The sequence below is a fragment of the Tamandua tetradactyla genome, chromosome 10 (genome assembly GCF_023851605.1).
Source record: "Tamandua tetradactyla isolate mTamTet1 chromosome 10, mTamTet1.pri, whole genome shotgun sequence".
NCBI lineage: Eukaryota > Metazoa > Chordata > Mammalia > Pilosa > Myrmecophagidae > Tamandua > Tamandua tetradactyla.
This window is the reverse complement of record NC_135336.1, coordinates 105,874,076-105,894,446: the sequence shown is the minus strand read 5'-3', so window position 1 is coordinate 105,894,446 and position 20,371 is coordinate 105,874,076. Positions and strand designations below refer to the sequence as shown.

The 20,371-nt window shown below is 47.2% G+C and overlaps 1 protein-coding gene across 4 annotated transcripts in view; it reads left to right on the top strand.

The window, feature by feature from the left end:
• DOP1B (DOP1 leucine zipper like protein B) overlaps positions 1-20,371 on the top strand; it is a 130,790-nt gene that overhangs the window by 73,775 nt on the left and 36,644 nt on the right. For all 4 annotated transcript variants that reach the window (XM_077119110.1, XM_077119111.1, XM_077119109.1 and 1 more), the window contains 9 exons: positions 2,390-2,542; positions 3,241-3,341; positions 4,018-4,211; positions 6,836-8,423; positions 8,917-9,028; positions 9,612-9,800; positions 11,470-11,592; positions 12,903-13,037; positions 20,234-20,289. In XM_077119110.1, the coding sequence (XP_076975225.1) occupies positions 2,390-2,542; positions 3,241-3,341; positions 4,018-4,211; positions 6,836-8,423; positions 8,917-9,028; positions 9,612-9,800; positions 11,470-11,592; positions 12,903-13,037; positions 20,234-20,289 (2,651 nt within the window). The remainder of the gene's footprint in view (positions 1-2,389; positions 2,543-3,240; positions 3,342-4,017; positions 4,212-6,835; positions 8,424-8,916; positions 9,029-9,611; positions 9,801-11,469; positions 11,593-12,902; positions 13,038-20,233; positions 20,290-20,371) is intronic.

Genomic DNA, 20,371 nt, shown 5'->3' with positions numbered 1-20,371 from the left:
ACATGGTGGTGTTTTCTTCTTTCTCTTCAGGGTTTGTTGATGGCCGCTCCTTCCCATGGCTTTCTTTATTATTATGATTATTGTTATTATTTTAATTGTGAAAAATAGCATATACAAAGAAGCAATAAATTTCAAAGCATACTACAACAATTAGTTACAGTACAGATTTCAGAGTATGCTATGAGTTAGAGTTCTTCTAGCTGCTCCAAGACATGGAGACTAAAAGAAATATCAATATGATTTAGCAGTCATATTTCTTTGTTAAATCCTATCTTCTCTGTTATAACTCTACCTTCTTCTTTGATCTTTCTCCAGACTTTTAGTAGTATTTGGTCTGTGTCCATTCTAACTTTTTCGTGGTGGAAAGAAAGGGCTGCTGATAATATGGGATGAGGGAGTGGAGCTAGTTGATGTTCTGGAGAGACTGGACCGTCCGGGTTTCAGGACTTACCTGGCCTAAGAACCATCTGGAGGTTGCAGGTTTCTGGAAAGTAATCATGGAGCATGGAACCTTTGTAGAATCTCTAAATAAAGCCCTAGGTGTTCTTTAGAGTTAACAGGAATGGTTTGGTTCTGGGTTTAGCAGACCGTGGTAATAGCAATATCTAGCTGAAGCTTGATTAAGAGTAGCCTGCAGAGTAGCCCCTTGACTCTGTTTGAACTCTCTTGACCACTGAAACCTTATTTGTTACAATACTTTCCCCCCTTTTGGTCAGGAAGGCATTGTCAGTCTCACAGTGCTGGGGTCAGGCTCATCCCTAAGAGACATATCCCACAGTGCCAAGGAGACTTTCACCCCTGGATGTCCCATGTAGTAGGGAGGGCAGTGGTTTCACTTGCAGAGTTGGGCTTAGAGAGAGGCCACGTCTGAGCAACAAAAGAGGTCCTCTGGAAGTACCTCTTATGAAGCTTTGATTGTTATTTTGATTCCGAGTCAGTAGACACTGAGTGCCTACTACTTCCAGGCCCTAGAGTGTACTTTTATATATTATACAATTCTCAAGAGCTGCGGCCAGAGGGGCTCTACCTGCCCATGTCACAAATGTGCAAACGAGAGAAGATAAAGTTGACCTGCCCCATTAGCCAGGATGTGTCCCGTGTCTCAGACTCCAAGTACAAGACAGTTTTCTAATCACACCTGGACTTTTTAGCCTTATTCTCATTTCCGTAGATCAGTTCACATACCATGTTGCTGCTGCCCAAAATGCAAAAGAGAACAAAGTTCGCTATCCCAACAGCACCCTAACCTTTCTCGTCAGATGGTAATGACAGATTTCAAACCACTAGAAAAATACACAAAGCATACGAACAAAGCAAAGTGAAACCAGAGGAGGAGGCAGGTGGGTTATTTTTTATGATCAACACCAATGCTCAAAAAAGCCAAAGTTTTTTTTTTTTTTCTTAACCCTCCAGAAGGAGTCTGTTTGCATAAGGACTGTAAGTGAGGGAACTACTTCACTTAGAAAAAAAGTTTTGTATTAAAAATTTACTTGTAACTTGATAGTTGGAAATCTTAGATTTAATCTTCATTTGAAAATAATAAAATAATGGTTACGTACTCAAGCCATTAATTTGATATGGGCGAGAAGGCAGTTTTGTCATCTAGAAATAAATGGACAAAAAAATGAATTTATTTGATCTAAAATGTGCCTAAAATATTATGATCAGTGCAGTATAGTCCCATTCCATGGCATGGATGGGTGCCCTCAGAGGTTCCTCCCTGGAGGTGGGGCCAAGTCCCCTTCTAAGCCTCACCTTTGTGGGTCAGGGACACCTGCCAGTGAGGCGCCTCCTGGGGAGGGGCTGCAGGAGGTTGCAGATCCCATAGGTTTTAAGAGCTAGGCTTGGAGTTGAGCAGGCGGAGGACTAGATTAGGGTGTGATCACGTCCTGCAGGTAAGCCAGGCATCTGGCACAACATGGTTCCCAGAAAAGGTAATGAGTCAGTCTCCGCAGTGGAAGCTGCTATGCCCTTTCCTCTTTGTCAGTGCCATGTGATAACCAGCTTGAGCAAAGTGCAGCATTGTAAAGTGCTGCAGTGTTTTACTCGAGGGAAGCTGTGCTCTGGAATCCCTAGTGCCAGGCCCAGAGCAAGGCATGGTGCAGATTTGTTGAAGATACGTTACTGCAGTGTTCTGAGCTGGTCAGAAACCTCCAGGTTTACCCTATAAAGTAGCCTGTTGCCCGGACGACCCTGGTGGGTTGTTTTGTGTTGTTATCAGGCTTGGTTTGGATGTTTTTGATCTCTGTCTTTGTGTTGAGGATTCTCACATTTCAAATGTCAGTAAAGGCTGGCACGTTGACACTGGGACCGGGCAGCGACGTAAGGAGGGAAGAAGCACTCGTTGCCTGTGTTTACCAGTCTCATGCCCGCCTTTTCCTTATCCCAGAGGGTGGCTCGTGTGCTCTGGAATCAGCTCAACAAGGAGACCCGGGAACATCACATCACCTGTGTGGAGTTGTTCTACCGGCTGCACTGCCTGGCTCCCACGGCCAGCATCTGTGAGGATATCGTCTGCCACGCCCTCCTGGACCCCGACAAGGTGCGGCTCCATCCTGCCCTGGCCCCCACATGTGGCCGGCCTGGCACTTTGCGTGACCAGCGCTGGCTTGTGCGTCCTGGGACATCCCTCTGGGGATCCATGGCCGTCCTGCTGAGCTGGTACGAACCTTCAGGACTGAAGGGCTCCATAGCTTGGGCCAGCCCCTCTGAGGTCCTCAAAATGTGGTGTTTTTGGTTATTTTAGGGCTCCCCAGGGAAATCTCCCTTCCCCCCCCCCCACACGTCCTGTGATATTTCTAGGCCGCATCAGTGTTTTTTGTGCCATCGCCGAGATATGCAGCTATAGAGAATGTATTGTCCTTTGCAGCCCTGGCTCTCTTTGGCAGCCAAGTGTACCTCCTTGTTCTTGGAGACATTTTGGACTGGCCCTTCCAAGGGGTGCAAGGAGGCCCCATGACTTCCTTAGATCACAGGGCTCAGGTGTGACCCTGGACACTGAAGGCTCTTGAGTCTTGTGCCTCTGTGTTGAACAAAGTGAGAACAGGGCAAGACTGCAGCTCTCTCTTTCCCTCCTGGCCCGGTCATGCCACAAGCACCTTTGCGTGGTTGCCTTCTGTTCTGCTGAGATCTTTTGTTTGTTTCATTTAAATGGGGTTTGTTACAACTGAAAAAGTGTCCTGTTGCAGAACCACGTTGCTCACCCTCCCCCCCCCCCCACCAATTTATTCCCCAATTAAGGGAACGAGGCTGGAAGCTCTCTTTAGATTTTCTGTGATCTGGCACCTGACGAGAGAAATCCAGGGCAGTCGAGTGACGTCACACAGCCGCTCCTTCGACAGGTAAGGCGCCTGTCAATTACCCTTGCTGCAAAGGGAGATTTTGCAGAGGTCCATGGCCCATGTGCCAGGCTGGGGACAGGGGGACGGAGAATGGGTGAGACTGCAAATGCAACCCTATTTTCTTGGTCCACAGCAAATGATTACCACAACCCATGAAGCAGATTTAGGCCTAAACTGTGTGAACGCATGTCTGGGATTTTCTTAACTTGGTAGGGGTGGGTGGAGCCAGGCCTGCATCAGAACCACCTGCAGGGCTTTTACAAAGTGCCCCCCCGCCAGGGGACTAGGTGAGGAGATGGGAACGGTCCGGACCCTGATCGCGGTGGTATTACACCGGGTGTAGACAACTTGTCGGGTCACTGCCTATGGGTGTGTTCCACTCCAAGTTCTTTAGAAAGTGCCCTCCCAGGCCCTGAAACCCTAGGGGTCGGTCCAGACGCGCAGCCCTGAGATGCCGGCTTGATCCTAAGACCTGAGCTTCGAAATTTTCAGAACTCCCCTGGTGATTCTAACGTGAAACCCGGGTTGAGGCCCAGGTGTCCGCGGTGCTCTGCGAGCCCAGTGTGGATTGAGCTCTCCCCAGGGCCAGCCTGTCAGTCACCGCCCCATGCTCGAACTCTGCCAGGGAGCTTGGCGCCCAGGGGCGGCTGAGTGTCCGGCCCGGTCCGGTCCGCAGGTCCCTGTTCGTGGTTCTGGACAGCCTGGCCTGCTCAGATGGCGCCATCGGCGCGGCGGCCCAGGGCTGGCTGGTGCGGGCGCTCTCCCTGGGCGACGTGGCCCGTATCCTCGAGCCGGTGCTCCTGCTGCTGCTGCAGCCCAAGACGCAGAGGACCTCCGTCCACTGCCTCAAGCAGGAGACCACGGCGGCGGGTGAGCACTCGGGCAGGCCCTGGGGTGGGGAGGAAGAGCGCTGCCCGCACCACCTCGCTCGGCCCGCGCCCGCCCCTCGCGCCCGCCCCTCGCGCCCGCCCCTCGCGCCCGCCCCTCGCGCCCGCCCCTCGCGCCCGCCCCTCGCGCCCGCCCCTCGCGCCCGCCCCTCGCGCCCGCCCCTCGCGCCCGCCCCTCGCGCCCGCCCCTCGCGCCCGCCCCTCGCGCCCGCCCCTCGCGGTTTCGTGAGATCCCGACAGTGTGAAAGTACTTGGTGCAACCCAGGAACATTTTTTTTTTTTTTTTTTTTTCACGTGGGCAGGCAGGGGGAATCGAACCCGGGTCCTCGGGCATGGCCACCTGCTGAGCCACCGTGGCCCGCCCAGGAGCATTTTTAAAATGTACGTCTCCGATGAACCAGCTACTTAGAAACTCGAGGAAATGGCTGGTTGTTTTAAAAAGAAAAAAAAAACCCAGATTATTTCGTTTTAAAAAAGGAAAATGTTTGCAATCCACGTTGCAGTAAAAACAGCTAGTTCTTGACTGTTTCACGAGTGCAAACAAGTCACGTGCATCTCTGGTAAGGGGAGAGGGTAACAAAACGTCTGTCCCCACGTCTGAAAAGCCACCACGGCCCCTGAGGACACATGCCGTGTGGTCCCCGCCGACTGGGGCTTGACACGAGGCTGTTGAATTGGGCTGGCAAGTTCTCTGCCTGGATCTGGGGGTGCGGCGGGGCCCCTCTGGCTCGGGCTGCCCCCAGGTGACTGAGCATGTCTAAATTTGCATGTAATCTGGTCCGTTGTACTTGATCTATGCAAAGACCTCTAACTCATGTAACTTCTACCATAAAATAAGTGGTTTCTTTTCTGTCTGCTCTCCAAAGTTCTTTCCATCTCCAAAATCCTGTTAACATATGATCAGAAATGCAGAAGAAATAAACCTTTGGGATTCAGAGAACTCCTAGAGCCATCTTTAACACGTATTTAAAAGAATATTGATTATAAGAAGAAAGAAAAGAAAAGTGAAAACAAACCTACTAAGTTCATTAAACTTCGGTGGTTAATTAATACCTTGCACAGTTGATGAACTAATGTTACCTCCTTACAATAGATGTATCTTATGACTCCTTGCAGTTTTCTAAGCCATGATTTAGAAGCTGTGAGTTAGTTTGTTCACTCATGGGGTTGTAAATACTCTATGGTTGTCACAGTCTTATCTTATGGAGAGAAGCAGGTCATTGCCTAGCACCTAAATACACAAATAAATGCATGAGCAGGCTTCCTCTCTTTGCAAGGTTCATGGCCTAAAACTACTTTTGAGAAGTAAAAGAAGGCATCCTTCTCAAAAGGAGGCATGTCATCACTCCACATTATAAATTAGAAAACAAGACTTAAAGAAGTATGGACCCAAAGGTATAAATTAACCACCTTCTTAAAGCCTTGGCTGTTATATATGACAGCTAAAATTATTAGCATTCTGCTCTCTGTTTTAAGAAAAAAATGTTGGCTCCACTACTCATTGGGTTTTAAAAGTCTCCCAGCATTGCCTTGCCACTCCCTCTGGTTGGGTTTTCCTGCTCACCCCAGTGTGGTCTCCTAACCCCAGAGAATGTCTTTTCCCTGCCCTTTCCTCTGGGCTGCTTACCTCCACCCGACCACTGTCATCCTGTAAAAATCTAGTTTTTTAAAACATCGCTGTGGGCTTCAGGCAGCTCTGTCTGGTTCCCGTGTCTTACTCTTCCTCCTTTCTGAGTCTTGCTTAATGCTCGTGGAATGCAGGTGTGAAAGCTGCGTATTTAAAATGTTGGGCAATGCCAAAGACTTGTGGCTCGCACTGCTTTTTCAAGGAGACCTAAGTATTAAAAGCATTGTGTATTTTCTGACTACAGAGGTATCAACATGCTTATTTTTAAAAATTAAAGTAATGAAGGAGTAAAAGCATAGGTGAAAGCCCCTGGTGTAATGTCAACTGATAAAGCTCATTCCTGCCTATGTTTAGCAGGTATTCTAGACCTTCTCATGACTGCATGTTATATGTACTTTTCCCTAAATGGGCTGCTTTTATACACACTGTCCTGCAACTTGGCTTTGTCTCCCCTAAATATATTCTGCATGTTGTTTCATATAACCCTGTATAGATGTATCTTTTTAAAACCGGAACAGTTGCCAGTCCGTTGCACACAGGTTCCATGGTTTTTCCTGCCAGCCCCTTACTGTGAACCTCTAGTTAGCGTTCCAGTTTTTTACGCATGATGTTCCAATGAATACTTTTTATCCTTATAGCTCTGAAAACCTTCTGCTGATATTTCTGTAGTAAAAAAATGTCTTGAAAGGGAACTCCTGCGCCCAAATAATGTGTATCTTCTAAATTGCCCTCCTCTCCCCAAATTCTGATATTTATATTTCCTAGGGCAGTGCATTCCTTAAACATTTTAACAGACCTGTCCACTTCAGGCTACCTTTTGTCCATAAGCGTAATTTAGACTATGGTGTTGTGGTCTCCCCGTGGAAGCGCTGTTGTTAATCCTGCTCTTTGTGCCTGGCTTCAAGATCGGCATCGCTAAAACCAGCTGGTCATGGTTCACCTTCCTCTTCTGAAGTCCTTGACCATTGTTTAATTTCCAGAAGACTTGCATCGTTGGCTTAGCAGGAGGAAACCCTCTTTCCAAGAGGCATGGGGGGCGCCCCCCGAGCGCAGCCCTGAGGACAGCCTACCCCTGAGTCAGTTCACCACCGTGGACCGTGAGGCTCTGTGGGCCGAGGTGGAGAGGGTCCCGGAGACGTGGCCGCCGAGGCGCGGGCTGAGTGGGGACGACCTCCGCTACCCCGTGGAGCTCCCCGAGGGGGTGGCCGGCGGGGGCCCTGATGGCAGCGAGCGCACGGAGTCGGCAGACGCGAGCTCCGGGCACACGGACAGTGAGAACAGCTCCTCCTTCTCCTCCCCTTCCCACGACCCGCAGGAGCTCAGTGGCAGCGAGAACTGCTGTGCCCCCATCCCCGTCGGGGCTCAGGCCAGGCAATCGGCCCCAGACGGCGCCAAGCCCCACACCAGACCGAGCCTGCTGCGCGTGGACTCAGACAAGACCCAGGCCTCGGAGTCGCTGTCCAGCGACGAGGAGGCCGCCCTGGAGCTGCAGGCCCTCGCCACGTCCCGGCAGCCGAAGCAGCAGAGGGAGAGGCAGGCAGCCGTCGAGGCCCTGTTCAAGCACATCTTGCTCTACCTGCAGCCCTATGACTCTCGGCGCGTCCTCTACGCCTTCTCCGTCCTGGAGGCCGTGCTCAAAACCAACCCCAAGGAGTTCGTTGAGGCCGCCTCCACCACCAGCATGGACACCAGCTCCACCGCACACCTGAACCTCGTCTCCAACCTCCTTGCACGCCACCAGGAGGCCCTCGTCGGCCAGAGCTTCTACGGAAAGCTCCAGACCCAGTCCCCCAACGTGTGTCCGCACTCCCTGCTCATCGAGCTCCTCACCTACCTTTGCCTGAGCTTCCTGCGCTCCTACTACCCCTGCTATTTAAAGGTCTCCCATCGGGACATACTGGGCAACCGAGACGTGCAGGTCAAGAGTGTCGAGGTTTTAATTAGGATGATGACCCAGCTGGTCTCCGTGGCCAAGTCGTCTGAGAGGAAGAACGTGGAGTCCATCCGCAGCCTCCTGGAGAGGTGCAAAGTGCAAGAGTTTGTCCTGCTTTCCCTGTCAGCCTCCATGTACACGAGCCAGAAGCGCTACGGCCTGGCCACCTCGGCCCAGCGGGAGGACGGCCTCTTTGAGGAGAGTCTCATCAATTTGGGGCAGGACCAGATCTGGAGCGAGCACCCACTGCAGATCGAGCTGCTGAAGCTGCTGCAGGTGCTGATCGTCCTGGAGCACCACCTGGGCGAGGCCCAGGAGGAGGCCGAAAGCCAGCCGGAGCTGTCCAGGGAGTGGCAGCGGGCCCTGAGCTTCCAGCAGGCGATCGGCGCTGCGCGCTATGTGCAGCCACAGCCCCTCACCTCCCAGGGGCTGCTGGTCTCTGCGGTGGTGCGGGCACTGCAGCCCGCCTACGGCTATGGGATGCACCCCGCCTGGGTGAGCCTGGTCACGCAGTCGCTGCCCTTCTTCGGCAAGTCCCTGGGCTGGACCGTGGCGCCATTTGTGGTTCAGATTTGCAAAAACTTGGATGAGCTGGTCAAGCAATATGACAGCGAATCCGTGAGGCTCTCCACGAGGTATGTGGACTCCTTCCATGCACAATTCTTGTTTGAGCTGCAGTTCTTGAAAGGAGGGGCGAAATGGCCGTAGAGCCTGGTTGGAGGGTAATTCCAGCCTGGTCAGGAACCCGTTTGTTTAGCCTTGTCAAGACGGGTTACAAGGAACTAAATGTTCAGGTTCTTGGCATTTAATTCCATGCAGCTACCCAGGCTAGTTCAGTATTGAAGGGAGGGGCCATCACATATTCTTATTTTTGCAAAAGGGAAATTAAAAATGTGGATCACCTTCACAAATTCTAAAACATTTTAAGACATTCTCCCAAAGTGCCTATATGAATATAAAATAGCACAAAAGATGCCAATTGTTATTGCAATAATATTTCATTGTGAGCTCCCCAGGTTATTTAAGAGAGTGATACCTGTCTGATTTATGATTGTATATAGAATTGAGAACCTTAATGGGCTCATTCTTAAATATACCCAAAACCCGTTTCTCATTTCTTCACCAAAGCATAACCTCCAAGAGGGAAAACATTGCCCCGGATTATCCGCTCACTCTTCTGGAAGGTCTGACAACTATTAGCCATTTTTGTCTTTTGGAACAACCCAACCGAAACAAAAAGGTAACTTTTACCCCCTCAGTATTGAGGCAATTTCGGTATATTGCTTTGTCTGCAGTGGGTTACGACTGTTTCAATGCATGCTGCCTGCACAAGATGTACCTGGCGTTTGTTCTTACTGTCCCCCCACCGCCCCCACCCCCCGTGCTTACAGCCCTTGCCCTGTGCTTCCTCAAGGACCCATTGATAAGATGTAAAAGCATCTGTTTGATTTTAGGTTTATGTTCACTTTTTTTCTCTCTGTATTTTTTACTTGCTCTCATGGTGCTCATGAATTCTGAGTGGGAAACATGACAGCTTTTGGTTGCTCTCCACTATCCAGGGTGGATTTTAAGATGCGTCTAATGCCTTGGTTGAATAACTGAAAAAAATTTGAAATTTGGAGCCTGAGATGCACAGTGCTTGGCGATCTCTAGAAAGCCATGGGTTTAAACACCGTGCAGGGGCGCGTACTGCTGCAGACCCCCGTGAGCGTGGCTGGCTCCGAGGCCCGGCAGCCCGGCTCTAACCCCATCGGCGCTGCTGATGGACAGGGAAGCGGCCCCACAGATAGAGGCGAGCCCCCCGGGGGCGCTTAATTTTGCAGACTGCCGTGGGAAGTGACCCCGCCAGCCTGAGGAACGCCAAGAATGCGGTTTTGGAAGAGCTGCCCCGCATGGTGAACACCATGGCGCTCCTCTGGGGTGTGCTGAGAAAGGAGGAGACGCAGAGGAGGCCCCTCGACCTCCTCGGGGCCACCAAGGGCTCCTCTTCGGTTTACTTTAAAACCAGCAAGGTAAGAGCCCCTTCTCCGTGGGGAAAGGTCTTTCCTTTGTCCTGTGTCGGCTCACCCCAAATCGATCGTTACCCGAAGACGGGAACACGTACGGACACAGGTGATCAGTCACAGCCCAAGTTAGAAGTAAGCCAGAAGCAGACATCGCCAACTTGTTTCTTAGGAACGTTTCCTAAGACTTCACCACTGGTTCTCAGCCTATTTTCTTCCTTTGCCTTTTGAAGAAGTATTTAACTGTGGGTTTGGTCTCTGGGGGTGGGGATGGCACCTGAAGTCCCCTCCCGCTTTCCTGAAGCTCCTCTCCTCAGACAGCTTACCTCTGCGTTCCGCCCTTAGTGGACGTCTGGGTGGGATGCTGGGGCACCTTTGAGTGTTTTAATTAAACCAGGAAGACAGGACTCGGAGTGCGTGGGAGCCGCTGTCACTCAGTTTTTAACAGCACCTACCTTGGAAGGCTCTGGAACACCCAGGCCCCCAGCTCAGCCTCTGGTCATCTGCGTTGCTGGTCCAGAGTGATGTGGCTATGTCCAGGTGTGGCCTCAGAGCTCACAGGCACAACCTGCTGACCTGCTGAGCTGCTGGAGGGGCCAGCTCAGCGCACAGGGAGCTGGTCTCCTCGCACAGCCCCCCACCCCAGGGACTTGGGCAGGCCAGGTAGCCTTGCCATGCTGCTGTTTCCTCGCTCGTGTGTTTATCAGCGTGTTGAGTCCTCACACCCGCCCTAGGGGGTGGCGCTATGATTATTCCCAAATTACAGATGCTGAGACTAGGGGGTGGGGAACTGGGGCCTCGCCCAGGCTTGCAGAGCTCAGGAGCCGGGCGGCTGGGATGAGATCAGATCCCTCAGGCTGTCGTGGGCTTTTAGGAATAACGATGTATACAAGTGGCCCCCAGAATGTTCTCTGGATTCCAAGGGTGCCCCACAAAGGAAATCTGCTGTATTTCAAGCTGCCACAGGAGCCTCTTAAGCCCTGGCCTGCTTTAAAAAAAAAGAAGTTTCAGGAGGCTATTAGGCATCCAGCCTCTCTGAGCCTACTTCCCTGCCTGTTAAAATGTGGAGCAGAAAGAAAGTTAAACGGCACAGGAAAATGAAGGTAAAGTTAAACATTCCAGTAATAATCAAACTGAGGCTGTTAATACCCTACTCACGGGGCGATGGAAGGATTGATTGCACAACAGTGGCTAACATTTATTGAGCACTTGGCTCCAAGCCCTCCCTGAAGGGACGCAAGGCCTTGGGCCAGGACCCCTGCCATCTCTAGAGCAGAAACAGGTGGGATAGAGGAGACATCACCATCTCAGAGTCTTTGACATTGAATAGGACCCTAAACGGGGACAGTGAGGGGCAGAGTGGGCAGTGGGGCAGTTTCTTAAAGAGACAGACATCTCTGGGCACCGTGTTTGTCTGTGGACACGGTGGATGAAGTCTGCTCAACCCTCCCTTCCCCAGGGTGCCCACTGCCACCCCTTGGCCAGCGCCCTCAAGGAGGAGCTCAGGGCCTCCTCTTCCAGGGGGTTCCCTTCAGCTCAGGGTGTGGGAGTTATGATGGTGTCATGGGCTCAGCCATCACTGGGCGATGGCTAAGTGTATATTACACAGCAGCTCTCGTATTCCTCTGCAGTAACTCTTCTGTGTTTTTTTTTTTTCTTTATCTTTCCAATTTTCTAGACCATAAGACAAAAAATTTTAGAGTTCTTGAACCCCTTGACCACCCACCTTGGGGTTCAGTTCACAGCAGCTGTGGCAGCAGTGTGGAGCAGAAAGAAAGTTAAATGTCACAGGAAAATGAAGGTAAAGCTAAGCATTCCAGTAATAATCAAACTGACCCAGAAAAACCAAGGGGCTGTATGCCAAGTTGATATCAGAGGCTGATGGGGGAGATGCCTCGCTGTACTGTCTCGTTTTCAGTGTGTGAGATACTGAAGCTGTGACGCAGTGCAGCTGGCATTGTGCAGTAGGTGGGTAGGGAGTGGAGTCACCTCTGACGTCTGTTTTCTAATTTTTCTATCATGAATATTTGAATCTGCGTATGTACAAGAGTGTATCTTGTACATACATAACGTGCACTTGAGAGAAAAGAGACGCCCTGCATGAGCCTGCCACCCTGCCTAAGAAACTGTTTGGTGTCTTCTGTGCTGCGAAGATCCTATTGTACCCTTCCCTGGTTGTAGTGCCTTTTTTTTTTTTTGGCATGGGCAGGCACCGGGAATCAAACCCAGGTCTCCGGGATGGCAGGTGAGAACTCTGCCTGCCGAGCCACCACGGCCCACCCTATAGCTTTTTAATTCTTAAAAATAATACTTTCTATTTTAGTAAAAAAAAAAAAAAAAAAAGTTAAAACCATCATCTTTCTATACTCAGATCATTTTACGTTTTGTCCATTTTTTTCCCCACTGACTGGGCCCTCGTGAAGACCTCTGTGGGTCATATATTTCTGTAAAACCGATATGTTCCTCTTCCTGTGTTCCCTCTTAACTTTATCCGGAGTCCCACCTTGTCCTGCCTCACTCAGAGACGTGGGACCAGCCTCCTGGACCTCCCCAGACCCCTTCACCAAGTGGCTCTGTTGTCTGAGGAGCAGTGGGAGGGGTTGCCTCAGGCCCCCTGCTCAGCACCTGGAGGTCCTTCCTCGGTCAGAAACCTAACGCTAGCTGGTTCTCTTCCAAGCGTCTGTGACCATGTCCATCAAAAATGGGCCACTCGGGAGGAGGTTCCCCTGCCAAGGCCAGCTGGCGTTTTTTGTCTGTCTTTCTTGCTGTCCTTATACTTTTGGGTTACTCTCCTGATGCCACCCCACTTCTCTTAAATTAGGTCTATCTGTGTCTAAAATAAGTTCGAAACTCTAACAGCAGTGTTACTGCCCCAACATCAGCTCCACCTTCTATTCCTAACTTGCATTGGGTATTTATTACATTATTAGAATTGAATTTCTCATTCCTACCGATGGAATCCTTTGCCCACTTCAGTAGTAAATCTTTCTTTAGAAGATGAAAGCAAATTTCTTTCTCCAGGGCCAACTGCAATCGATTGTTTTTTGTGTCTCGTTCTTGTCTTTATTTTCTCCCCGTACGTTGTGTGTAATCTTTCTTTCTCTTCGGCAGGTTGTTCCTGGGGCCAGCGCCTCCCAGCTCACCCTTGTCGACTTGATCTGCGCACTCAGCACCCTGAAGACGGACACGGTGCTGCACCTGGCCAAGGAGGTGGTCAAGAAGCCTCCTCAGATCGCAGCGGATGAGGTGAGGGCCCGCCCGGGTCAGGGAGCGCGAGGTGAATGCGCCACAGGCTTCGTGATCCTGTTGCTCATGGAGCGTGTTTGAGGGGCAAAGCATAGATGTCAAGAGTAGCTAGGAATTCCTGGTGTCGTGAAATGGAGGTGGTTTCGTGGTTTGGGGGAGATCATGAGAAACGGCTTTGGGGTTGGGGACTTTTGCTTCTGTACTGCAGGACACACCACACAGCACACAGTGCTGCGTCCTTGCCAAGTACCTGTACATGCCAGCTTGGATAAAATCCTTTTTTTTTCACTTTTTTTTTATTGTGAAATATAATGTATATGCAGAAAAGTGATAGATTTCAAGGTATGTTTTAACAAGTAGTTATAGAGCAAACTTCAAGATATGGTATGGATTACAGTTCCGCAATTTCAGGCATTTCCTTCTAGCTGCTGCAATACATTAGAGACTAAAAAGAAATATCAGCATAATGACTGTGCAGTCACACTCGGTTTCAGTTTGCTATCCTGCTGGAATGCAATATACCAGAAATGGATTGGCTTTTTTTATAAGGGGGATTTATTAAATTACAAGTTACAATCCTGAGGCCATGAAAATGTCCAGATAAAGCATCAACAAGATGATGTCTTCATTCAAGAAAGTCCAGTTGCATCTGGGATTTCTTTGTCATGTGGGAAGGCACATGAAAACATCTGCTGTCGTTCTCTCCTGGCTTCTGGTTTCAAATGGCTCTCTCACCTCCCGTTGGTCCTTCTACTACTCCAAGCATCTATGTCCCCTCCAAAATGTCCCCCTCTTAAAGGACTCCAGTAAGCGGATTAAGACCCACCTTGAATGGGCAAGGTTACATCTCCATGGAAACAGCCTAATCAAAAGGTCCCATCCACAACAGATCTGTACCCACAAGACTCAGTTAGAAGAACATGGCTCTTCTGGGGTACATAACTGTTTCAAACCATCACGTACTCATTTGTTAAATCCTGTCTTCTCTATTACAACTCCACCCTCTCATTTGATCCTTCTCTCAGTCTTTAGGGATATTTGGGAAATGACTGTTCTAACTTTTTCATGTTGAGAAGGACTGTTGACATTATGGGATAGGGGGATGCAACTAACTGATGTTCTCAGAAAGACTGGTACCTCTGGGTTTTTATCTGGCATAGGAACAACCTGAGGTTTTATGTTTCTGAAAAATAAACTGAATGAAACTATTATGGAGTCTCACTTAGAGCCCTGAGTATTCTTTAGGGTTTTCAGGAACATTGTTGGTTGGGGCTTGGCATATCATGACAACTTGCTGTATCTAGCTGAAATTTACAGAAGAGTAACCTCAAAAATAGCCTCTTGACTCTATTTGAAATCTCTTAGCCACTAAAACTTTATTTTGTTTCTTTTCCACCTTTTAGTCAAGAAGGCGTCCTCAGTCGCACGGTACCAGGGCCAGGCTCATCCTTGGGAGTCATATCCCATGTAGGGAGGAGAGTAATGAGTTTATTTGCTGAATTGGGCTTAAAGAGAGAGAGGCCACATCTGAGCAGCAAAAGAGGTTCTCTGGAAGTGACTCGGGTGTAATTATAGGTAAGCTTAGCTTTTCCGTTACAGAGTGGAATTTCATAAGTGTAGCCTCAAGACCAAGAACTTGGCCTATTAACTTGCGAGTCCCTAATGCTTGAAAGAGTAACAGGAATTTCCAAGGTGGGGAAGTTTAATAATTCCGTATTTTTTTCCTCCAGTCCTCAAGGGACTTTGCAAGTACTTTTTTATTATCTTACCAACATCCAGATATTATATTAAGCTCTAGACAATTGCAAGATCTCATTTCCTATTCTGGGTTTCATGTGCTTAGGTTGTTTAAATGGACTGGCCAGACAGGTTAAGTTAGAGTGTTTGCTACAGAAAGCTTAAATTTTTCACAAAATAAGCATCTCTTCCTTTGGTCACACACACAAGGTATTTTAGAAAACAGACACTATCATCCTTTACCCTGTATTCTGACCTACCTTAGTCCCACAGAGTGTATAAAATCTTTAGAAAGAGGAAATGGTACTTTGCCTCAAGGAACTCACAAGTTAAATCTTGCGTAATTTGTATAAAGGAGAAAATAAACCTCATAAGGCATAACTAATGCTAGCAATTCTGAAAACGAAGAGAGTTTAGCCGGTTGCAGAGAAAGGAGAGACTCTAGGATGTACGTGGCATTTGAAAGTGATGCCATTGAACCATGAAGCTCCCTGTGCTTCCTCTGCTGTTTCTGCTTAGCACAAGGGAGTGTATGCTGTATTCCGGCCTTTTTCAGTTCTCTGCAATGGATTTGAAAACAGAACAGGCTTTGTGATTTAACGCTTGCATGCTTTCCTCAGAAATTTTTATTTTTGTTTGTACCAAAGCAGACCTCTTCGCTGAATGTGTAGGAGCAGTTTTGTTCTTTATTCATTAACTTGAGAGAAATCTTGGCTTACTGTAACTTCGAAATCATTGCCTCCTATCACATAATTTAAAATTACACTGTTAGGAAAAATTTAAGAATAACCCACCTTAAATGAAAATTAGTGGAATGGAAAAAGTGATTAGTAAGAAATATAGTTTTAGAGACTAAGGGTAGCATACTTAGTTATGGTTAGCAAAAGCAGAACTTTGGGATGGAGTTGTTTTGTTTTGTTTTGTTTTGTTTCCAGTCAGAGACTTTTTTTTTTTAGTCCCATCATGGGGAAACTGACCCCAGCATATCTTTAGCAATTTTTATAACTAATATACTGATGTTGGGGTGGGGACTCTCTGCTTGCTTCTTGTCCAGAAGGGCTTCTTGCACTGACACAGGGTAGCTTGCTACAGAAATAAATGTCCATGCCCAAAGGGCCTTGTCCTTTACACCCCTTTAACCCATCGGTTATGGGGGTCCCAGGTCCTTTTCTTTATCCAGCCACGTTTATCAGGAATAGACTACGTGACAAGCTGCATTTAGGTATTGCTACCTACCATAACTTGCCAAACCCCAATCAAAACCATTTCTGCCAATCCTGAAGAACACTTGGGACATTATGTAAGATTCTATGCACTTGGGTAACTTTCCAGAAACCTACAATGTCCAGTTGGGTCCCTGGACTAGGTAAGTCCTGAAATGCAGAGGGCCAGCCTCTCCAGAACATCAGCCAGTTCCATCTCCCTGCCCCATATTATCGCCAGCCCCTTCTGACATGCAAAAGTTAGAATGGGCACAGCCCAAATACCCCTAAAGAGTGGGAGAAAGATCAAAGGTGATGGTGGAGTTATACAAAGAAGGTAGGATTTAACAAATAAGTATGATTGCTATATTATTATATTGATATTTCTTTTAGTCTCCAGTATCTTAAAGCAGCCTCCAGTGTTTTGTGGTTTTTTTTTTTTCACTTTTTTTTTTATTAATTAAAAAAAAGAAAAGAAATTATCACAACATTTAGAAACCATTCCATTCTACACATGCACTCAGTAATTCTTAGTATCATCACATAGGTGTATGATCATCATTTCTTAGTACATTTGCATCGATTTAGGAAAAGAACTAGCAAAATAGCAGAAAAAGATATAGAATGTTAATATAGAGAAGAAAATTAAAATAATAATAATAAAAAAATATGTATATATAAAAAGGAAAAAGAAAAAAACAAAAACAAAAGATACAAACAAACAAACAAACAAAAAACTATAGTTCAGGTGCGGCTTCATTCACTGTTTTAACATAGTTACATTACAATTAGGTATTATTGTGCTGTCCATTTTTGAGTTTTTGTATCTAGTCCTGTTGCACAGTCTGTATCCCTTCAGCTCCAATTATCCATTATCTTACCCTGTTTCTAACTCCTGCTGGTCTCTGTTACCAATGATATATTCCAAGTTGATTCTCAAATGTCGGTTCACATCAGTGGGACCATACAGTATTTGTCCTTTAGTTTTTGGTTAGACTCACTCAACATAATGTTCTCTAGGTCCATCCATGTTATTACATGCTTCATTAGTTTAGTCTGTCTTAAAGCTGCATAGTATTCCATCGTATGTATATACCACAGTTTGTTTAGCCACTCGTCTGTTGATGGACATTTTGGCTGTTCCATCTCTTTGCAATTGTAAATAATGCTGCTATAAACACTGGTGTGCAAATGTCTGTCTGTGTCTTTGCCCTTAAGTCCTTTGAGTAGATACCTAGCAGTGGTATTGCTGGGTCGTAATCCATTCTGCCAGTCTATGTCTTTTGATTGGGGAATTCAGTCCATTACCTTTTAGTGTTATTACTGTTTGGATAATATTTTCCTCTACCATTTTGGCTTTTGTATATATATATCATATCTGATTTTCCTTCTTTCTACACTTTACTCCATACCTCTCTCTTTTGTCTTTTCGTATCTGACTCTAGTGCTCCCTTTAGTATTTCTTGCAGAGCTGGTCTCTTGGTCACAAATTCTCTCAGTGACTTTTTGTCTATAAATGTTTTAATTTCTCCTTCATTTTTGAAGGACAATTTTGCTGAATATAGAAGTCTAGGTTGGCAGTTTTTCTCTTTTAGTAATTTAAATATATCATCCCACTGTCTTCTAGCTTCCATGGTTTCTGCTGAGAAATCTACACATAGTCTTATTGGGTTTCCCTTGTATGTGACAGATTGTTTTTCTCTTGCTGCTTTCAAGATCCTCTCTTTCTCTTTGACCTCTGACATTCTAACTAGTAAGTGTCTTGGAGAACGCCTATTTGGGTCTATTCTCTTTGGGGTGCGCTGCACTTCTTGGATCTGTAATTTTAGGTCTTTCATAAGAGTTGGGAAATTTTCAGTGATAATTTCTTCCATTAGTTTTTCTCCTCCTTTTCCCTTCTCTTCTCCTTCTGGGACACCCACAACACGTATATTTGTGCGCTTCATATAGTCATTCAGTTCCCTGATCCCCTGCTCAAGTTTTTCCATTCTTTTCCCTATAGTTTCTGTTTCTTTTTGAAATTCAGATGTTCCATCCTCCAGTTCACTAATTGTAGCTTCTGTCTCTTTAAATCTACCATTGTAGGTATCCATTGTTTTTTCCATCTTTTCTACTTTGTCCTTCACTCCCATAAGTTCTGTGATTTGTTTTTTCAGATTTTCTATTTCTTCTTTTTGTTCAGCCCATGTCTTCTTCATGTCCTCCCTCAATTTATTGATTTGGTTTTTGAAGAGGTTTTCCATTTCTGTTCGTATATTCAGCATTAGTTGTCTCAGCTCCTGTATCTCATTTGAACTATTGGTTTGTTCCTTTGACTGGGCCATATCTTCAATTTTCCGAGCGTGATCCGTTATTTTCTGCTGGTGTCTGGGCATTTGATCAGATTTCCCTGGGTGTGGGACCCGGCTGGTTGAAAGGTTTTTCTGTGTAATCTCTGGGCTCTGTTTTTCTTTTCCTGCCCAGTAGGTGGCACTCGTGGCGCTTGTCTGTCTGCGGGGCCCACCAGTAAAAGATGCTGTGGCTCCTTTAACTTGACTATCCGAATCTCGCAGTCGGCCCGGGAAACCGCGCATGGAGGGGGGGTCGCCGGCCACCACGGCTTGGGGGAGTGCCGGTCCAAATTGCCCAGCTGGCCCGAGACGCCAAGTATGGCGGGAGGGCCCCGCTATCCAACGTTCCCAGTCGGACCGGGAAGCCACGTGTGTGGAGGGGACCCCAGTCGCCAGCCGCCCCGGCCGGGAAAACGCGCGCCCCTCGGGTATCTCACCGCAGCGGATTCTCCCTGCCCATTCAGCCGTTCCAGAATGGGGTACGCTGTCTTTTTGGTCTCTGTCGTGGCTCCGGGAGCTGTTTCGTATTGTTTCTGTTTCTTTAGTTGCTGTTCTGGAGGAGGAACTAAGACTCACGCGTCTTACTAAGCCGCCATCTTCTCCGGAACTCCCTCCAGTGTTTTGGAGCAGCTTGAAGGAAAAATATGAAATAATGGAATGTTAACCCATAACCAACTCTGAAATCTGTTCTGTATCTACTTGCTGAAGTGTACTTTGAAAAGCATTGCTTTTCTCTCTCTTCTTTGTATATATGTTATATTTAACAAAAAAAAAAGTTAAAAAAGAAAAAGAAAATGAACTACATGTCTCACATGGTGAGAAATCCTAAATAGTAAAGCAGCTTCTACCCTCAGTCAGCTGATACTCTATTTGGGAAAAGAAGGTGTGCTACCCTAAAAATTAACACCGCGAGGTCAGGTACATGGAACCCAGTAAACACTTAAGGAGACGAATGGATGTAAATGGACTCAGGGGCTGCCAGAGCCTTTGCCTGAAGTTTACCCCCATCTCCAGAGATTGTCTGGTCACCTTTCCTTTCATTTGCATACATGCATATTACTTAGTTCTCGGGGGCTTGGGGCCCAGTAGAGAGAAACAGGAGTGGAGGGGCCCTGAGGTTGCAGGCCAGACCTCGGTATGTTCGCATTTACAACTGTGTCCTGGTCTCGGGAGTCAGAAAATGGACCCTCCCCACTGGTGCTTGATCCCTACCATGGCCTGGAGAATGCTCTGAAATAGCTTCTGTAAATAGGCAGAGCAGGCCTTCCAGGTTTTGTTATGTCATATTTACTTGAATTTCTGCAAATACCTTCACCTGATAGTCTTGTCTTTGGCTAAAAAGAAACTAATCTTGTTTGACAACCAGGTTTATGGGTGTTCTTTGAATATTTTGTGGTTAGTTTAGTTAATTCGCTTGACTTCTTTAACTTCTGCAAATAGGAGGGAGGAAAATATGCATTTGGAAACCAGTTTCAAAGTCCAGCCACTTGGGTTTAGGGGAGTTGGCTGGGCTGGGTTTGAGATACTTCCTTAAGCTAAGAAGTAGAGATTTCTACTGTCTCTTGTCTGTAGCTAAGCACATGTATTTATAAGGCTCAGCGTTGGCCCCCAACTCTGTTTTGGGAAGTTCAGTTCTACTTCCCCATTTTCCCTATGAATAATAGCTTAATGCATGTTGAGTAGCTTGGGATGGAAAGTGGATGAACCAAATGGGATTTCACTGCACTAATGATTTGGGATCTCATAGGATATATTCCTTTTTTGTTATTCTGCAGGATACTTTCACATCTTGCATTATATTTGAAAGCCTCTTTGGCTAAAGTCTTTGTTTTTGTTAGGATATAAATCTGTTTCATTTTATAGTTGGCTTCTGTTTTTGCCTTATTACCTACCCACTAGGAGTAATTGGTTTTGATTGAATTTTCAGAAGTCGCCCCTGGTGGATATTCCTGTGCTGCAGTTCAGCTACGCTTTTCTCCAAAGGTAAGGCCTTCCCTCGGGGTCATGTCTGCACTACGGATGAAACTGCAGGAACCATGAGGAGTCATTCCCATTATATTTCTTG